The sequence below is a fragment of the Physeter macrocephalus genome, chromosome 15 (genome assembly GCF_002837175.3).
Source record: "Physeter macrocephalus isolate SW-GA chromosome 15, ASM283717v5, whole genome shotgun sequence".
NCBI classification, from domain to species: domain Eukaryota; kingdom Metazoa; phylum Chordata; class Mammalia; order Artiodactyla; family Physeteridae; genus Physeter; species Physeter macrocephalus.
In genome coordinates, this window is record NC_041228.1 from 36,088,870 (window position 1) to 36,110,673 (window position 21,804).

At 36.1% G+C, this 21,804-nt stretch overlaps 1 protein-coding gene across 1 annotated transcript in view; it reads left to right on the forward strand.

Moving 5' to 3' along the window:
* Positions 1 to 21,804, forward strand: part of RNF19A (ring finger protein 19A, RBR E3 ubiquitin protein ligase) — a 58,679-nt gene that overhangs the window by 10,005 nt on the left and 26,870 nt on the right. Inside the window, exon 2 of the mRNA XM_007104846.4 lies at positions 15,206 to 15,971. Coding sequence (XP_007104908.1) covers positions 15,298 to 15,971 — 674 coding nt within the window. The 5' untranslated portion in view covers positions 15,206 to 15,297. The remainder of the gene's footprint in view (positions 1 to 15,205; positions 15,972 to 21,804) is intronic.

The following is a 21,804-nucleotide window of genomic DNA, read 5'->3' on the forward strand; positions in this document are numbered from 1 at the left end:
GCAGGCTCAGCGGCCGTGGCTCACGGGCCCAGCCGCTCCGCGGCATGTGGGATCTTCCCGGACCGGGGCATGAACCCGTGTCTCCTGCATCGGCAGGCGGACTCTCAACCACTGCGCCACCAGGGAAGCCCTAAATCTTTTTTCTTTAATTGGAAAATGGAATGAATAATGCTTTTTCTTTCTGCAGCAGCTTATTTTTGTAATGGATTGAGTAATGAGTATTATTTGTAATGAGTATTATTAAAACCACATAGTACCATTCTATTCTACCTCCCAATAAAGAATAGGCTTAAATAGATAAATGTAGCAGGTGTATGTTTGTGAAGCTGTTTAAGAACTATCTCTTTGGGGAGGCTTTGTGGCATATGGGAATAGTTTATCCTGAACTTTTAGTTTCTGTTTCTAGGCGATCATAGAAATTATGTTAAGGATAGAGCTCAAGGTAGTATATTTGAGTCTTGGTAAGCATTCACTTTCCAGAAAACTTGCTGGAAACTGATACGTGCCTATGTTAATGCTCTGTTGAGTTACCTCCACCTCCCCCATATATAAAAGTAGTTAAGTTGAAATTATTTACCCCATTTTTAATATTAGACCACTTGTCATAGGTTTGTAGCTGTATAAACATAACAAGGCTGAAAACTATATGTTGGAGAAATTCGTGTACTATAATGATGTATTCCAAACTTGCAAATAGCTAACTATTCTGATGACATTAGACAAACCATTTCAGAGCCAACATTTTGTTTCATTTTATTTCTAACCTTAAGCATGATAATCTCTTTTTAAACAGTTTTATCCAGTAAATGGTTCAGTTACATTTGTGCCATCTCCTCAGATATTTGTAATAGTTATAGCTAATATTTGTTAAGTGATTAATATGTCATACTGACGCTGGATTCTTTATGTATTTTATTTAATCCTAGTAATAATCTTGTGGACTGTGGGTTATTTATTATTCCTATTTTACAGCTGAGTAAACTGTTTCAGTAATTTAACGCAATGTCACACAGCTAGCTAATAAGTGTCAGAATCTGAACTTGAACCCAAACTTTGTGACTCCAAAGTCCGTGCTTTACTGTCTGAATAAAAAGATGCTATCATTACCCCATATTTGTATACTATTTTAAAAGTTTCCCGTCCATGCTACTCGTAAGTTATTCCCTCATTTTATCTTATCTTGGGTAAGATAGTTGTGTCTGAAACAGACAACCCCAGAATCTCAGGCGGAACACTATAAAAGTTAATTTCTCACTCACACAGAGAACCGTGTGGATGACTCAGGTATCCCAATTCCTTCCATCTTGTGACTCATCTGTCCCCAGAGGCCTACTTGGAGTCAATCACTAAAATTACTATATTCAGCCAGCTAGTGAGGGAAGAGAGAGAGCTCAAAGGATGATTGAAAGGATGATTTAGGGACTAGTCCTGGAAAGGGCGTACATCATTGTACTCACATTGCACTGGCCAGGACTGGATACATGGCTGCATCTAGCTGCAAATGGAAGGAAAATGAAACAGGTGCGTATAAAACATCATCTCTGCCACACATGATACAGAGAGGTTATTGATGAACTAAAGCCACAAAACCACTTGGTAGCTATCTATAGAACCCAGATTTCTTAGATCTGCATATAGTAGGCTCATGTTTCTGAGGAGACATTCCAGTAATTATGAGGAGACATTCCAGTAATTAAAAGGCTTTTCGGTTGTATTTCTAGCACCGTTGCTGACTCTTTCTCATTGGGCATCAAACATTTTACTTTTTTGTGCCTGTTACATTTTAAATAGGAATATTGTTATTGACTTACCTTATGAGAAATGATAAACTTAAAAACAAGTTTTTCAGTGGTAATTGCCATTTTAAGTGAAGATGACATTATTGCTTTATAATATCTTTATATTTATACTCAATTGTCCTTTGAATATACAACAGTTAGCCTTGTCAGATTTTGTTTTTTAAACATGTGATGGGTTATTCTAGGCTATCTACATACCTTATATTTATTCTTGCATTCTGAATCTGAGACATTTGTTTAGGGATCAACGTTGTTTTTTAATGTTCCCCCGAACTTAACTCTTTTGGAAGGAACTGCAACTTCAAATCTTAAAGGAATAGAAGTATGTTCTAACTGAGCTAATAATTATGAATATTGTACTAATAACGTAAATTAGTGAGAACAGACACAATTTACAGAAACTGATGGTAACTTTTACTGGCAAATTAAATCCTGCCATCTCAGCTGTAGCAGTTAACCGTTTGTTATACTTTAGACTCCTTGGAGAATCTCTTGAAAACTATGGATTCTATCTCTAGAATATACCTATATTCACAATTTAGTATACAGTTTTAGAAATTTCATGGATTTCTCTGAAGCCTATCCATGCATTAGCTGCTATTTTTAAGCATTTTTATCCTTCTCCAAAAATTTATTATTGTGCCTATTATATTTTTACTTTTAACAGACTGTATAAAGAGATGTTTAATGAGTCAGAGTTTTTATAAGATTTATAAGGAGAGTCTGTCTCCTTAATATTATTTGGACAGCAAGAATTATGCCCAGAGCCTGCACTGCTGCTGTAGCTGAATTTCCAGCTATATTGGGGAATAGATATATTAGAGGAAAATATGACATTTCCACATTTGACATTGACGAGATGAATGACATAACTTAAAATAACTTGAAACATTTAAATAACCGTTTTGAGCAATATCAAACTTCATTATAATGAACTTTAGTGATTTATCACTGTTCAGAGAAAGCTGTATATGAAAATCCAAGTAATTTAATGCCTCTAATTTGTCTTAATGAACTTCTTGTTCAGATGTACAAAGGTCTGTTTATTTGGGGCCAAAATTAGCTTGTGTGCAGATACATCATTTCTAGTACATCACTTCTAGTTGTGGTCTGATCAAAGGATGGCTTATGATAATTAATTCTGTTTTTTGGTAATCAACTACTACCAAATTGTACCTAGGCATATTTAAATTTGTTATGTTGTTTGCAACTCTGTATATAGGAAATGCTATGGAAGATAAATATTTCCTTTTTTCAGTGCCTTTGGAACCTTTATTTAACACTAGAGGAAGAGCAAGGCCAAAAAAGTGAATTAAGTTTCAAGGATATCCCCCACTGTTTATTTACCATATTTTTTTCTGAAGTTATGCACAGTGAGCTAAATTAATTTTCTCTATACTAGATCATTTGGTCAGATAACTAGTGATTCTTCTTTGTACAACTTAAATTGTCTGCTATTTATTATGCTAGAAAACCATTGTCACTGTGAAAAATAGAGTGCTGTCAGAAGCACATATGTATAGTCTTTTAGAAAAAAAGCTTTAAATGGGATATTGATAAATATTTGTTCAGATTATGGGACTATCATATATGCTCAAATATAAAATCAAGTCTTTTTTCTTTCAAAATTATGCTTATGAAAAAAGGGAATCACTTTATTATAATTTATATCCTTGCCAAGTCACTAATATTACTGTTTGGGGAAAACATAGTCTGAAATGTCTTTATTCAGTGCTTGGTTAGGATGCACTAGAATGAAAGTTCCACAGAACAAGGGCCTTGTCTGTCTTGTTCACTATTATATGTCTACCACCTAGAAGAGTATTTGGCACATGATAGGCACTGAACATATTTGTTGAAAGAGTAAATTAATGAATGATTATAAAGAATAATGAATTAATGCATGCTTAAGCTAAAATTTCCTATGACAGCATCGTATACAGATTCAAGAATACTGTATCTCAGATCCTTTGGTAAAGGTCTCATTTGGAAAACCACCAAATGTTTTTCCCCCAAAGTGTATACAGCTTTCCTCTTGAGGAAAAGTTCATGCAGCACAGGGCAGCTGAAAATCAAGCAGAAAACTAAAGTCTTACTGGCCTAAGGTGTCAAGGGATGGAATTTGGGACTGCCAGAATGGCTGGAAATTGAGTGGATAAATCCCAGAAAGGAGGGAGTTGTAGTAGGATAGCCCTAAAATCTATGAAAAAACTCCCCTGAAATACCTAGGTGACCCCTGAACTCTGCAGAAAGATTCCAAGGAGCTCATTGGAAAATAATAGCCATTAGGCTGAAAAAGCTGACTAGAGATTTCACCTGCTACTCTCTGCAGGGGAGACAATTTGGTGTTTGATTCCCACCAAATTAAGAAGTTTTAAGCATTTGTGCTCAGACACCCATTCTAAAACATAAAACCAGCTTCCACAAGTTTGACTTTATTAGCCAGTGATTTAACTGCCAGGTATAATAAAAATCCTCACTCTTAGGAGCAGATAAGAAGCTGTAAAAGTCTCTACTGCATAACATCCACAAAATCCAGTTTATAATAGACAACTACTAGACATGTGAAGAATCAGGATAATGTGATTTAATGTCAAGACCATCCATCCCAAAATGGTAGTTGACCCTAAAATTAACAGAATTAGCAGACTTTAAAGCAACTGTAATATATTCAGTGACCTAAAGGGAGATGCATGATCATGATGACTGAATAGATGGGCAATTTCAACAGAGAAATAGAGACTATAAAGAAGAATAGACAGTCTAGAACTGAAAAGTACAATATCTGAAATAAAGATTTTACTGAATGGATTTAACAGCAGATTGGAGAAGGAAGAGGAAAAAGTTGATGAACTTGAATCTAGATCAACAAAATTTGCCAATGCAAAGAATGGATAAAAAAGATTACAAAAAATGAACAGAGCCTTGATGGCCAATGGGACAGTATTAAACTAACATGTAAATAGCAGAAAGAGAGGTAAGAGACAGACATAGACAGACAGTAGGGTAAAAAATATGTTCATTGAACCCCAACTAGGATAAATGAAAACCACATCTAGGCATATCTTAATCAAACTGCTGCACGTCAAAGATGGAAAGAAAATGTTAATGCAGCCAAAGGGGAAAAAACCCACATTACTACAGAGGAATTAAAATATCAGTGAAGGATGACTTAATCAGAAATGATTGGAGACCAGAAGACAATGGAATGACCTATTTAAAGTTCTGAAAGGATAAAGCTATCAACCTGGAATTCTATATTCAGAACAAACTATCCATGAAAATGAAGGTGAAATAAGGACATTTTTCAAATAAACAAAACTTGAGAGAATTCATTGCTAGGAAACCTGCAATACCAAGAAATGCTTAAGGAAGTTGTTCAGGCTGGAGGGAAATGACATCAGACATCAGATGAAACTTGGATCCACAAGAAGGAATGTACAGTACCAGAAATGGTAAATATGTCTATAAATAGATTTTATCCTCAGAAAATACTTCGTAAGCATATAAAGCAATGAAAGAAGAACTTGGTAGATGTGACTAAACATCTTAAACGTCTTCAAAAATCACAAAATTAAAGGGCAAATATTAAGAGGAAGTAAATATGAAAGGTTTAAAATCAAAGAGGACCGGGGCTTCCCTGGTGGCGCAGTGGTTGAGAATCTGCCTGCTAATGCAGGGGACACGGGTTCGAGCCCTGCTCTGGGATGATCCCACGTGCCGCGGAGCAACTAGGCCTGTGAGCCACAGCTACTGAGCCTGCGCGTCTGGAGCCTGTGCTCCGCAGCAAGAGAGCCCGCGATAGTGAGAGGCCCGCACACCATGATGAAGAGTGGCCCCTGCTTGCCACAACTAGAGAAAGCCCTCGCACAGAAACGAAGACCCAACACAGCAGAAATAAATAAATTAATTAATAAACTCCTACCCCCAACATCTTCTTTAAAAAAAAAAAATCAAAGAGGACCATTAATGTTCCAGTGTTAAAATGGGTAAAAAATATGAACAGATAAATCATTGAAAAAATAAAGAGGGCTGTAAGCGTGAACAAACGTTCAATTTGTTTACTAATCAAAGAAATGGAAATGAAAGTACTTACTTTTTTTTGCCACGTAGAAAAAGCTATTGAAATGATATAGGGTGTTGATGAGAATTCAGGGAAGTAAGCACCTTTCCAGTTGGTGGGAGCATAAATTGGAACGAAACAGTTCGGTAGTTTATTTCAAGAACATGTTTTGGAAGTCCATACCACCTAGGTAGGAAGAAATTCATACACCAAGAAGTAGCCTACCAAATTAGGTCAGAGGTAGGTAGAAAGGAGATCATTATTCAATAATTGGTGTTGAGATAACTAGCTAGCCATTTAGAAAAACTCAAATTTTGATCTCTACTTAGTCCTAACATGAAAATAAATTGAAATGGATGAAAGATGTAAGCAATAAACAGAGCATAGAAGTACCAGAAAGAAACATGAGCGAATTTTAAAAATATAATCTTGGAGTGAGCAAGATGTTCCAAGACAGATATAGAATCCAAAAGTCATGAAGAGAAAGATCTGTGAATTTGAACACACACGCACACAAAATTTTAAATTCCTACATTGGAAAATTACCATACAGTTTAAAAAAAAATTTATTTGACACATAATAACAAAGTTCCTTTACATAAAAGGCCTTATACCAACAGCAGGATATGAACATGTGGTTAGTTCACAGAAAATGAAATGTGACTTGGAAACATTTGAGAACCACATATACTACCAAATATATCGTCATTAAAATTTTTTCTTTATTCCTCATCTTCTCTCAACATAAGTATATATGGCTGAAAAAGTGTAATGGCCTGTTATGCTTTTGTAATATAAAATAGTATTTTAGTAGCATCTAAAATAGAAAGTCTCGTTTCTTTATGTTCTTGATTCTCACTTGAGTATGAGATAGCTCAGGCTTCACTAGTGACCAGAATTAATGATCAGTAGAAACTGTGCTGGGAATCTCTGTACCTATTCCCTCCTCACTTCAAACAAACAAAAACAACTTTATACTTAGTCCTCTTTCCGTGCTCTTCAACAGTGCTCTTAAGTGTTTTTGCATTCTACTTTTATTACATTCATGTTTTAGAGGTGCTGAACATCTGGGTGCCAGACATCAGTAAAATAAATTGAAATCAGAAACTGTAGGTACTCTTTGCTCTTATACTTAGCATTTATCAACACAAAATTATTGGATTTTCTCTGTCTTTTTACCTTGGCGAGAAGTAACAGAAGAAACCTAATTTTAGCTGAATAACAGGCAAGAAGAGATATTCAGGAGTATAATGGGATTTTCTCTTGGTAAATTAATTTCTTTATTGGTTGTAAACTTTATTTTGCCTAGCCTTCTATCTCCAAAATACCCTTTCATGAGTCTTAAATCACATAGGCATGTGGGTGGTTAGTAGATGCTACTAAAACGTTTGTAGTTAGGAGATGTTTATTGGTTGAATAGTTTAAATCTGTAATTCTTGAAGTTGTATAATGTCAGGATATTCAACATGTCTTATTTATCCTGTAATACAAGGGTCCCCAACACCCCCAACCCACAGACCACTGCCAGTGGCAGCACAGCAGGAACCAGGCAGCACAACAGGAGTTGAGTGGCAGGTGAGCACGTGAACCTTCATCTGTATTTACAGCCCGCTCCCCATCGCTTGCACTACCGCCTGAGCTCCACCTCCTGTCAGGTCAGTGGCGGCATTAGATTCTCATAGGAGTGCACACCCTACTTTGAACTGTGCATTTGAGGGATCTAGGTTGTGCGCTCCTTGTGAGAATCTAGTGCCTGATCATCTGAGGTGGAGCTGAGAATTTGCAGCTGGGGAGCAGCTGCAAATACAGATTTTCGTTAGCAGAGAGGTTTGACTGCACAGAGACCATAATAAATCAATTGCTTGCAGACTCATATCAAAACCCTATCAGTGAGTGGCAAGTGAAAACAAGCTCAGGGCTCCCACTGATTCTGCATTATGGTGAGTTGTATAATTATTTCATTATATATTACAATAATAATAATAGAAGTAAAGTGCACAATAAATGTAATGCACTTGAATCATCCCGAAACCGTTTCCCCACCCCCGTCCATGGAAAAGTGTCTTCCACGAAACCAAGTCCTGGTGCCAGAAAGCTTGGGGACCGCTGCTGTAGCACTTGTGGGGTAAAGATTCTTTTCACAGTTTAAAAAGCTGGATGTAGTAAGGTTGTATCACTTAAAGAGAATCTTACAGCAATAACAAGCCAAAAGCACAGATATGAACAGAATCCTCAGTTCCTCACTTCCACTTATGTGTGTTCTGCATCATAATTTATTTATCCAGTGTTTATTGGGCACCTACGATAAGTTACAAGTTGTGTTAGGTACTAGAGATACAAAGCTTGTCTTACATTTCACTTCAGCTAACATTTAGCATAGTGCCAGGTTTTAGCATGTGCTAATTTCACTTTCTTCTCATAACATCTATTTGAAGTAACTGGTATCATCCATATTTTGTAGTGGAGATCACAGACTCAGGAATGGACATTATCTGAGATTTTATAACTAACAGTGGCTGACCAGGTCTTGACTCCCAAATTCTCTTCTTTATACATCCAGACTGGGTGTTTTCTATTTGCCCCTCCAGATCCACTCCTCATCCTTCCTTGACTTTCTCTGTGCCCCAGAGGAGGTTGACCTAGTCTAAGGACTGCCTCACTTGGGCTCCTTTGTTGGTTTCTCGTTGGATTTAGCCATTGTGAGGCATTGGTGGATATTGGAGATCCAGAGAAGAGAGAAGCTGGGTATTTATTCTTCCAGTTGCCATTGGACAGCTCTCTCCCTGCTCCTTCTTTCAGAAGGCTGGCAGTGGCTTCCTGAGGACTTTGCCATCCCTGTTGGTTCCTTTAACCCAACCCACACCTTTGTAAATGAGCCCTTCAGTTATCTCTTTGAAACTGCTTTGTTTTTTTGCCAGGACCCTGACTGATACATACAGCTTTTCAAACATGGGCTACTATTTGTATGGATTTGAGCTTTCTAACTGTTTTGATCTATCCTGTGTTTATAAGTTGAGCATTTAAAATCTACAACACATTTTCACGTCAAACAATATTGTAATTGTTTATTAGGTGCTTCACCTGGAATGGTCAACTTCCATAATTTTTACGAAGAATAAAAAATAGCGTGCTGCCAAATTAGATGTATTTTATGATGCGTCAGTACGAAGTTATCAGCACTTCTACTACATCTTTGGTCCATAAGGCTTTGACACGTAGAAATACCTTTGTTGTGGGCTATTCCTATTTCTTATTCCATGTTCCTCAAGAGGTACAAAAAAGTTAGAATCAAAGAGATCTTAACTTTAAAGAGGTATAAACACTGTGGGCTAGAGAAGGTTAGGTAAGCAGGTTCAGGTCTTTGTCCTTCATACCAGTCTCAGGTGCTAGTCTTCAATTTAAGTACATAAAAAGGTCAGGAGGTGGGGCTCCTTTGCCAGTGATAAAAACTAATTTTTCAACCAGTTTCTTCAGGGGCATGAAAGTGTGTAGCAGCAATTGGCAGAGAGCCTTCGTTACAGTTGGAGTTGTGCTAGACTGGGAAAGAGGGGAAACGAGAGCCATTTTTCATATTTTAATTAGCAGGTGATTGGAATTTCTTGTGACATTGGTGTTAAGAGAATTGCCTCCTATATGATTTTAGACACTTGGTTGAAAATACATAATATGGGGTCTACTTGTATTTTACTCTCCTTTTCTGTTTCACTAAGCTCTTCTAGCATCTGCAATTACAGATCTATACTTTTATTTAGAGGGGAAAGGTATCTCCACTAAGCCAACAGCCGTAACATCATGGAGGCCAACCTCAGTTATCCTTTTCCCCCACTGCTTTTCTTCATGTTATCGATGTGTTGTACTTCGACAAATCCTTGTGATAGTATATCAGTTTAAAGAATATCCAGAGTTGGGGATTATTAGGAGTTGTATATATTTCAAATTATATCATTAAGTACATTTACTGCCTCTCATCTTCTGTTCCTGCTCTGAAATGATGTAAACTACTCTAGGTTTTTAATACATAATTTATTTTGCATTTGATCCAGTAGACCTCATATTTGTCTTTGTAAACTTGGTGTAAACTAATTGGACGTTTTAAAAAGTAGAGCATGTATATGCCTAGGAGGCATGACAGTGAAATAACAAGATTTTTTCTTGTGCTTATGAAATAGTATCATCACTTCAGTGACATTGTGTCATTTTAAGAAATACTCATTTGGTATTTATTCACAGTGTCTATGTTCCTGACACCATCTTGGCTGTGTGTGGTATTAAAGAAATCACAAATATTCAAGTTCTACATTTAAAACCTTATTAAAACATTGAAGGTAATCAGGGCAGAAAAACAAGTGAACACAGTAAAAATTTCTTATCTGAGTTATAAAATGTGAGTACAGTTTAGTTAGGAGAGAAAAAGGAGTGGCATTTCAGTTGGGGGAATGGCTTGAATAAGGCATGGAATTGAGGGATAGTTAAGACCAGCCCTAGATGATATGTGAAATATAATTGTCTTTTGTTTTCTGAGACAATTTTTGATATACTGATAGTGACTGGAGTTGTTTCATGAAGGCAGCTGCAGACAGATGATGGTACTGAGGCCGAGATATCAGAAGACCTGAATTTGACCCTGAACCCTGTTATTTCCTAACTGTGCAATATTTACCCTCTCTGCACTTCAGTTCTCTCATCTATCAAATCAGGATAATAATACCCATTCCATAGGGCAATGAAGTTTAAATCAAAAGTGCTTTAAAAGCACTTTAAAACTCTACTCTGTAGTGGTATTATTATATACAACGTATTTTCCCTTCTTTTTCCAACCAGCAACCCAGCGTTTTGTTTTAGAACTCTAATAATATTTTTGTCTTAATGGTGTGTGCATTTCTGAGGCAGAACCTAACAATAGTACTTATAGATTGTTACAGTTGATAGTTTACTTTAAAAAGTTGAGTTCAAAAAGAATAGTACTATATTAAATGATGCAAATAATAGATTTTTATTTTTCATTGGAGAATAAAATCAGCTTTTTCTAAAAATAAAGTTTCTAAATCACGGAAAGTTTTTTTTTTTTTATAATTTCACACACTTTTGTCATCTGTTCAAATCGGCAGAATTTCTGTAGTGCTTTTTTTGTTTTTTTGGTGGTTAAGGGTATAGTCTCAGAAATCCAAGTTAGTTTACTCGTTTCTAAATGTTTATGCAAAGAAACAGTTTGATTAAAAACTCTTTGTTGTGGGTGAACCATATAATCTTAATTTCATATACCACTAGAATAATTAGGTTTAGTTCTTTGCTGAATACTCTGAGTCTCTGATTTCCCATCTGCAAAGTTAGAGTAAACTTTATGTATATGGCTAAAACTTGTATATTATAAATCACTGAGAGGAGGGGAAGGAGGGACGAATATGTCCACACTTCGGGGTGGTGGGGTGAAATATTGACTATATCTTTTGTATCTGCTGTTATGCAGGGCCTCTTATTAATCTTGTAGGTGGCTTGCAAGATGGCTTCCTTTCTTTTTAAGATGAATTCTGTAATAGCCTATAGTTTGTCATAATGTCTGAAAGACTCCCTCTAAATCTGGTGAAAATGGACTCAGCTGTTTTCAAGTTTTGTAGTAACAGAGACAAATTTAATGTATATAAGTTTATAACTATTGGTTTTGTGATATATATTTCTTCTCCAGACATATCGCATTGAGTACAGAGACCCATGTCTATCTTGTTTATGGTGGTAACCTCAGGGTTTAGCACATGCTAGGCTTAGACTTTAACTTTGAAATTAAGCCAAAGTCCCCTTGATTGAGGCATTCCCAATACTGTTGAGTCGCATGCTTTTAGACACCTTTCGAGTATTACTACAGGATAGTCATTAATTTATGTGGGTTTTTTTTAATGTCTCTCTTATCTCTATACATAGGTTATTAAGTACTACCTCACGATAGCCCCATAGGCTGAAGATGACTATAAACTGAGGTTGTTTTTTTTTTTTTAATGGCACTTTTATTTTTAGTACTTAAACTAATGAAAAACAAGGAGCCTTGTTTTGGAGGCCAAGCCTATAGAATTCTGTTTTTAAGTGAAAGTGTTTAGCAGACTCTCTTTAGAGTTAGTGGTTCTTGACCAGCGTGTGCAACTAAATTACTGAGAAACATTTTCAAAATATACAAGTTCTGGACCACATCCTCAATTTGATTGGGTAGCTCTAGAGTGGAATATGATTTTTGTTGTCATTTGTGGGGTTCAGTTACCTGGGGTTTTTTAAAAACTGTATGCAATAGATGCTCATGATACAATTGTAAACTATGCAGAAAGCAGAAAGTGAATACTAAAGATTACTCTCCCCAAGGTAGCCATTGTTAATGGTTTAACATTTTTCCAGAAATTGTGTAGGTACAGGTAAACCTCTGTGGGTGCGTTTTTTTCCACAAATGGGTTCATACTATTCATACTATTTTGCAGTTATTATTGTTCACTCAGTATTATGTAGCGAGATCTTTTCCTTATCATTACACGTAAATTGTGGTTGGTTCCTTTATTTTTACCAGTTCCCTGTGGGACCCAAGTTATTTCCAGGTTTTGTGTGGGGCTTGTTTGCCTTGTTTTGTTTTGTTTGCTTCTGTCATCTAGGCTGCAGTGAGTTTCCTTGCACAATATTTCTTTGCACACTTGTGTCATATTTTCTGAAGGATAAATTTTACATGTAGGATTGTTGGTCAAAGAACAGTTCCATTTTGAAGTTTAATAGATAGTGCCAAATTGGTTCCCCAGAGTTGTGCTGATTTGCAGTCCTCCAACAATATGTGAGGTACTTCTTTCAATACACCTTCACCAACTCTTTCAACCTTTGTCAGTCTAATGTGTACAAAGATCGTGTATCTAGTGTTTGAATTTTCATTTCTTTAGTGTTGTTGAACACTGTTTCCTATCTTCCTAATTTTTGTAATTCTTTTTCTCCAAACTTCCTCCTTATATCCTTGCTCATTTTACTACTAGGTTGTACATCTTTTTCTTACTAATGTGTAAAAGCTGTTTGTATACTAAGGAAATTTGTTCATTGTTATACATGTTTTACTAATTTATCACATCATCCTACTTGATAGTATTTTTTACCATATAAGAATATTAAATTTTTTAGTATTCAAATTTGTTTCTTTTCCTTTGATGCCTATTTGTTTATTTGCAGAATGTTTTAGGAAGGCTTCCTAAGTGGGATGACCATATGTTCTAGTTTGCCCCTGTTATCCTAGTTTAAATATTAATAGCACCTCCATTCACTTGTACTAGGTTCTTTTTTGGATAATGAATTATATGGGTATCAAATTTCTAAAAGTGTGTTTTGAAAAATTCTCCAGCTGATATTCATTAAGTACCACTGGTTTAATGTTTTAAATGATAAATTCTTAGGACAGAATCCCCAGATAGATTCCCTCTGCAGTTCTGTTCATTGATAACATATATTGAACCCTGGAGTACAGAAAGCATTTTGAGATGCAAGAGGAAATAATAACTATAAAGAAGAAAATATGCAGAAATTTTTAGTTCATTTACCATCACACTCTATATTTCCCTCAGAATTAAGGAAATATGCTGCAGATGATGGGAAAATATAAACTGATAGACATGAGTAAAGTTTGCCTGAGTGAAATATGTGTGGATATCACCTCAGGGAGTGGTATAGCAATCACCGAGAAAAATGCATTAATCAAGAGTGTGTGGGTCAGTGATTTATCACAAAGTGAACATACCTTTGTAACTACTATACATGTGCCTCTTCCTTTGTGCCTCTCCTCAAAAGGTAGCTACAGTACTGACTTATAACATCATAGATTAGCTCTGTCTGTTTTTGAACTTTATTTAAATGGAATTATACAGTACACGTCCTTTTATGAGAGATTCATTCTTGTTTTATGAGTAGCAGTATTTTTTTCATTTTCATTGCTTTCTGGTATACCAGAATATACCAGAATGTGGAATGAATATACCACAACTTGTTTATTCATTCTACCGTTGATGGAAATATGGGTTGTGTCCAGTGTTTGGGCTTATTATAACTAGTGTTGCTGTGAATGTTGTTATGTAGATGTTTTGGTGCATGTATGCATTCATTTCTCGTGCATTCATATCTAGGAGTATAAATTGGGTAATAGAGTATCCATGTGTCCAAATTTGGTAGATACTGTTAAACAGTTTTCCAAAGTAGTTTTCCAAACTCCTACCAGCAGTCCACATCTTTGCTAACATTTGGAAACGTCAGTTGGAATATTAGCCATTTTGCTGGGTGTGTAGTGGTCTCTCAGTGTGGCTTTAATGTGTACAACAAACGATGTTGAGCACTTTTTCATATTCTTTTGTGAAGTGCCTGTTATGTCCCTCACCCATTTTTCTATTATATTGTCTGCTTTGCCTTGTTGACATCTAAGTATTCTTTCCATATTCTGGATACTGGTCCTTTATTAGTTTTATGTGGCAAATGTCTTCTCCCACTCCCTTAATACTGTCTCTTCGTTTTATTGTAGTCCAATTTAACAATCTTTCATTTTATGGTAAGTAGTATGTTTGGTTTAAGAAATCTTTTCGTTGAAATATTCTCTTCTGTCAACTCCTAGAAGCTTTATGATTTTACTTTTCACATTTAGATCTATGAACCATCAATTGATTTTTATGCAGGGGGTTAGCTATAGGTTAAGTTCCTTTTCTCAGATGGTAACCAGTAAAACAGTACTATGTACTACTATAGTACTACAGTACTATTTTTGTTTTGTTTTTGACAAGGCCATTCTTAACGCTCAGCAGTGTCACTTTTGGCGTAAGTCAAGTATTCGTGTGTATATGTAGGACTTTTTTCCTGGACTGTGTTCTGTTCCACTGGTCTTTGTATCCATCTTTGTGATGTACCACACTGTCTTCCTAGTCATTATATCTGGCAGTGAAAGAGCATCCCCCGGCCTGCCCCCGCCACACACTTTGTTCTTCACGATTGTGTAAGCTCTACTTAGCCATTTGTATTTGCATGTCCAGTTTATTGTCAATTTTTTTTAAACTCCTAAAGGCAGTGGGAATCATTGAGGTTTGAGTGTGATAAAAATCAAGTTTTGTACAAGATTTTAAGAATAAGGTCAGCTCAAATCTAGACTCTTAAGATTAAGTAATATCCTTGTTATATCAGCATTGGTTTTATATTCTCTTGTAGACTACTCAATAAACTGGCCTTATTTAAAAAAATCAAAACCAAAAACTAATGGTTAAAGAACATACTTGTTTGAAGTTTCATAGAGAGTTTGTAAGTTTATTAAGAAACATGCAATTAAATAATCTTGGTGTTTTTGTTTTCTTTTGTTTTTCAGAACATCTGTGATAAGTCTACCATAAATTGAACTCTTTCAAGAATTCTCTGAAGGAACCAAATAGGATTTTCTTACATCATGACTTAATCTGAATGCAAGAACAAGAAACAGGTTTTATCTCTAAATATAATGAAGGGCTGTGTGTAAACACAGACCCTGACTCAATTCTAATGAGCATTTTAGACATGAGTTTACATCGGCAAATGGGTTCAGATCGAGATCTTCAGTCTTCTGCTTCATCTGTGAGCTTGCCTTCAGTCAGAAAGGCACCCAAAAAAAGAAGAATTTCAATAGGCTCTCTGTTTCGGAGGAAAAAGGATAACAAACGTAAATCAAGGGAGCTAAATGGCGGGGTGGATGGAATTGCGAGTATTGAAAGTATACATTCTGAAATGTGTACTGATAAGAACTCCATTTTCTCTACAAATACCTCCTCTGACAATGGATTAACTTCTATCAGCAAACAAGTTGGAGACTTTATAGAGTGCCCCTTGTGCCTTTTACGGCATTCTAAAGACAGATTTCCTGAGATAATGACTTGTCATCATAGATCTTGTGTGGATTGCTTACGACAATACCTAAGGATAGAAATTTCTGAAAGTAGGGTTAATATCAGTTGCCCAGAATGTACTGAACGGTTTAATCCCCATGATATTCGCTTGATATTAAGTGATGATGTCTTGATGGAGAAATATGAGGAATTTATGCTTAGACGGTGGCTCGTTGCAGATCCTGATTGTAGGTGGTGTCCAGCTCCAGACTGTGGGTAAGAAGATTTTGTTTGATTTTTCTTGAGTTAATTTTTTTCTCTGTGGATAAAATAAGAATTTGCTGACTGTTACTCAAAAGAAAAATCTTAACATGCCAGGTAATTCATTCAGTAGACAAAAATATGTTGAGTATGTACCATGTGTCAGGGACAATGTTAGATATTAAAGGCAGGAATCTTGTCTTACTCATTTTTATATTGTCTTTGCATCATATATTCACTTAAGACTGTTTTCAGAAGAAAAGGATAAGATGGTAGAGTGCAGGATCTAGTCCTATTGATTTTCCCCATCCATTTGGAGAATTTTTATTTTGTTATAATAGGTGAAATGATCAGACATTTTGTTTGTTTGCTTTTGGTGGGGGAGTCACTCATATAAACTTAAATGACCCTTTTGAAAGGCACCTTAATGCGTGCCACGGTATGATGTGTTGATGTGTTCTTGAGACACAAGATCTAGAGGTTATGTAATACTTCATTTGCCTCAAGTTTTTGAATTACAAATACCATTTTCCCAGTATTTAAAGTAAAATAATTTTGCTTTTATATTTGGTTATTAAGTTAACAGCAGCTCCTGTTAATAGAGTATTTACCATGTATGGTTGTCAAAATTAGAAAAAAATAGTCATATGCTTTTCACGAATAAGGAAAGCCATAAACCCTGGATGAGTTTAGCATACCATTAGTAAGCCAGAGATTATAAATAAGAGTTTGGGAAAACCCAGAACTTCCAAGATTATCTGGGTATTATTCAGAGACAAGGCTGAAATGTGAGTTTGATTTATCAAATGACAATTTCAGGACTCTGTCTGATCAAATCCATTATTAAAAACTTATTGAGCAGCAAATTTTCAGATTGTGTTTAGTCTATGAATTCCATAATTTTAAGTGAGAAAGGTAATAGTATGTTTCTAGCCTCTGCAAATTCCACCAGTTTTCCCAGGTATCACTAGCACTTGACTGTCCACCAGGGATTTCTGTGAAAAATAAAGCATTAAAAATATTAGATTATCTAATTATTTAACATTTTATGAATTCATTAGTTGTGTGAAGGACTCGGAGGTACTGTTCAGTATCACATTTGTATTATGATCTCCTATAGTGCAGGATGCTTGTACTGTAACATAAATAACCAAATAATATATTAAAGGTACTATCTAAACTGGGCCAAGGTTGGCTGTGCTTCCAGGTGTATGGTAGAAGCAAACTCTGGACCTGTGAAGGGTTAAATTCTCAAGAAAAAGATGGGAAGAAAATAGGGATAATTAACAGTGCCTTTAAATAATTTGAGCTAGAGAAGAAGAGCTTAGGTACGATTGTATCACTCTTGATCCTGTGGACCCCTGTAGAATATTTTCACTAGTGCAGGTGTGCACATTCATTAGGGTAGATTTCAAGTTGATTACAAATTTTAGGTTTAAAAAAAAAGCCTTTTGCAAGTCATTATAGCAAATATCCCTATAGCAAGAGTTCAAACAGAAGTATTTTGCATTTCATCTGGACAAAGTGTGATTTTCTGTCTTTCATGGAAACCCAGGATAAGAGGTGTTTCACAAGTTCCTTTAAGTATTTAATAGCTTTAAAAGAAAATGTGTGAAAATGATGGAACAAATTAAAAGGAGGCTTTCGTGTCAGAACCTGTGACCAGGAGAGATTGAGAGAGTAAATCCAGGAGCACAAGCTTGCTGGTCACTAAATAGGTATGTTCTCTTGTGCTGGGTTGATGGATCATGTCATCATAGTGGATAATATCAACACTATCAAGCTAATAGAACACAATAGATAGGGCCGACATAGATTCTCACTTGTATAAGAACTTGATCTGGGGACTTCCCTGGTGGCGCAGCGGTTAAGAATCTGCTTGCCAACACAGGCAACACGGGTTCAATCCCTGGCCCAGGGAGATCCCACAGGCCGCGGAGCAACTAAGCCCGTGCACCACAACTACTGAGCCTGCGCTCTAGAGCCCGCGTGCCACAGCTGCTGAAGCCTGTGCGCCTAGAGCCTGTGCTCTGCAACAAAGAGAAGCCACCGCGATGAGAAGCCCGTGCACTGCAACGAAGAGTAGCCCCTGCTCGCCACAACTAGAGAAAGCCTGTGCGCAGCAACGAAGACCCAATGCAGCCAAAAATAAATAAATAAAATAAATAAATTTATTTAAAAAAAAAAAAGAACTTGATTTGGGGGGAAGAATGCCAAACCAACTGGGAAAGGATTGATTATTCACCATATAGAATTGTGAAAATTAGCTATTTGAGGGGAAAAAATTAGATTGTCACCACATATAATAAATTAAAACAAAATCAAAACAGATTACAGAGGTAAGTTATATAAATAAAAGGAAAAAAACTAAAAGAAAATATAGATTGATTAGCTCACTTACTGCTATATTATTTAGTAAAATTGAACACACATTTACCCTATAACGTAGAAGATCCACTCCTAGTTAAATGCCTCAGAGAAACTCTTTACTGTGTGCCAGGAGACATCTACTTAAGAGACATGTTTAAGAAAGTTCATAGGGCTTCCCTGGTGGCGCAGTGGTTGCGCGTCCGCCTGCTGATGCAGGGGAACCGGGTTCGCGCTCCGGTCTGGGAGGATCCCGCATGCCGCGGAGCGGCTGGGCCCGTGAGCCATGGCCGCTGGGCCTGCGCGTCCGGAGCCTGTGCTCCGCAACGGGAGAGGCCACAGCAGAGGAGTTCATAATAGCAAAGAAACGAACAAAAAGTTCATAAACAGTAAAATGGATAAATGCATTTAGTTTCATGGTTACCTCTTGTGAGGAAGAAGAAGGGATGTGAACTTCAAAGGGGCAATCAAGGAACTTCTAAAGCCACAGATAAACAAGGTAACCATAGGTTCTGGTTTGCCCAGGATAGTTCCAATTCATGCTTATTGTACTGGTGTCAATTTTAATAGCATTACCTTTCTTTTTCAGGTGTTCCAGTCAGGTTGTGAATTATATGATCACCCTACTAATACTGTTCTTAACTTGTGTAGTAGATTCAGGGGGTATTCATTTTATTATTCTTTATAAATCCTTTGGTATATATGACATTTCTCAGTAAATTTAAATTTTTTTCATAATCTCATACTCTTAGGTATTTTGCACATTTTCTTCTTATTGACACATCATTGTTAAAAAATAATATGGCTTAGGTATTTTAAGTATTTTGGAGAGGAAGACATGAATGTTAACTCAAGTATAAAATAATCTTAAAATAATAGAAACACCTACTTTAATAGATTCCTTTATTATGAAAACCACTTGATTGTTATATAAGTTAAACAGAGAATTAGTCTTGATTAATTTGGCTATAAATTAATTTTTGGTTTTGGTGGTTGTTAGTAGTCTTATGCACAAAGGACAAAGAAAACATGTCACAGAGATTAATTACTTTATGTATTTTCATTTGTATTCAATTTATGCTGGCTCACTAGATTAGTAAGAGCATATTTTATATACTTGATTATGTTATAGGTTTTATGGTTGTGTTATGTGGAAAAGATCACCCTGTGACAAAATTTATACATATGCTTTGAAAACATAGAATATTGCATAAGATCTCATTACAGATTACATTGTACTTAGCATGAGCGTGGACAGACCTGATTTTGAATCTCTTATCCTTTCATGTTTTAAGAATTGAGAAGGTTTTTAATGTTATTGCTAGCACAATTCCTAGCACACAGTAAGCCTTTTATAGTTCTTATTTATCATTCCTCATCTCCATTTCTGAAGTTTTGTTTTTATTTTTTTTAAATCAGACAGTTCTTCACATATTTACTGCACCCATGTGCCAGGTACTGGGGATTTTTAATAACTAACAAAAGATGAAAATCTCTGCCCTCTTGGAACTTATTAAAATCTTTGGATTCACAGAGAGAAATTTCTTATTTAAACTCCATTTATTACTGAAATCTGGCACAGGGGATACTCGTAAATATCTGACTGTTTGACAGTTATTCATAGCAATGCATAGCCAGTAGTACGTACTAGGACCACAGGCATGCGTGTAGTATTTTAATCCCTTTCATTGTACAACACACTTGAAAGACTTTTTTCCAGAAATTCTAAATGTGAAATTATGTTTTCCTCTTGCTTTTGATACTTACCAAAATGACCATTTTCTGTATCTGACACCAATTTTACTTAAACATGTAGTTTAACACACTGAGAAATATTGCCCTTAGCTCAGAGTAGAAAGAAAACCTGACCTGGTTTCTATTTGAGACCTCTGAGGGTTTCTGACCTAATAGTCTTTCCACTCTTCTGAGGGCCAGGGCAGATTAAGCTTGTTTAAAGTATGTATTTCTGAAAACCCCTCTTGCGAAGGGGTCTAGGAGTCCAAACCTGTGTGCTGTGATTTAACCAGGGTGAAGTTATCTGGACTGCTTCTAGAACATGCCAGTCTATACAGGTTCAGAGAAAAATCTGGCCATGGCTGAGGAAAAGAATTACAGTGAGGGACATGTAGGAGGGGAAGCATAAGGCCTGTCTTGGATAAAAATATCTATTACCTCTGCGTAGGAGGCTTAGTTTGTACATTGTCTAAGCAGATAGCAAAAAACTGGCATCTTGGTTTCTGTCATCACTTGTTTCAATTGGCTAAGACTACCCTTCTACTAGCACACATTATCCATGTCATCTCATGTGAGTGCTTCTGACTTTACTGGGGAGCTTGGAATATGCAGGAACATTTATTATACTAGAATATAGTTAATGATTTAATGTCTGTGAGCCCCTCAAGAGTAAAAATAAAAATAAAAAGTATTTTTTTCTTTATAACCACAGGTTAACCGCATGCTCAATAAAGAGTTATTGAATGAACAATCTGAATATATGCCATTAATGTAAATCATATGTCTTAGGAACAGTTAATAAACCATTTTTAAGCAGTGTTCTCAACTATAATCAGGTTTGTTAAGCTTTGAGCTGATTTACTGACATTTAAATGGCTCTAAATAATAACTTACTCTGGTGGAAGATACTGTTCATAATGGAGTGGCACCATAGGCTTAGGAGCTAAGGAACATGTATTTTTAGAATTTTATTCTATCTATATGACTCTCATTCCCATCCTCCAAAGAAGGGTTTTAGCCATAACTTGCCCGTCTTTTGACATGCTGGAAATGCTTTTGTAGGCTAACCTTTTAGAACAGAGAACAGGTCCAACTTTGATTTTCTCCCGAGGAAACAAGTACATGTGTCTGAGAAAACAAGAACCGAGTTGATACGTGAGACACAGGAGACATACCAGCTTTCTCTTACTACTTAGCTAAAGAAGTTAGCTTTCGATATGCATCCCAAATGGCCTAACACTCCACCCTGAAATTTGACAGACTTCTGCAGATAATCTGGGCGGTTCTCTACAACCGTAGACCTACCCTCCCCTACAGCATGTACTGGAAAGCAGAACAGAAAGCATCCTCTCTAGGAAAGCAGATCCTGAAAGGGGGAACCAGGAGATGAGCCTCACTTTGTCTAGACCGTCTCTCAAATATATTAATTAAGTCACTCCTTTTCCACGGAATAATAGTAACTTCTTGCTAATGGAATCATGAGCCTATTGATTTGAATATAAAACTTGACTTTTCCCCTTAGCTGGATCAAGTAATTTTGGTATTTCTGATTATATTTTCTTTGTTCTTTAAAGGTTGTGTTAAAGCTTTGTGCTTTTCTGGGGAAAAGTTATCTTGGACTCCTGGGTAATCTTTCTTTTCTTTTTTCTCATTTTTTAATTAAAAATTTTATTGAGACTATTATATCTTTCTTAGGATTCCATTTCATGTTTGGTATAGTTTGTTCTTCTTACTTGTTCCTTCATGA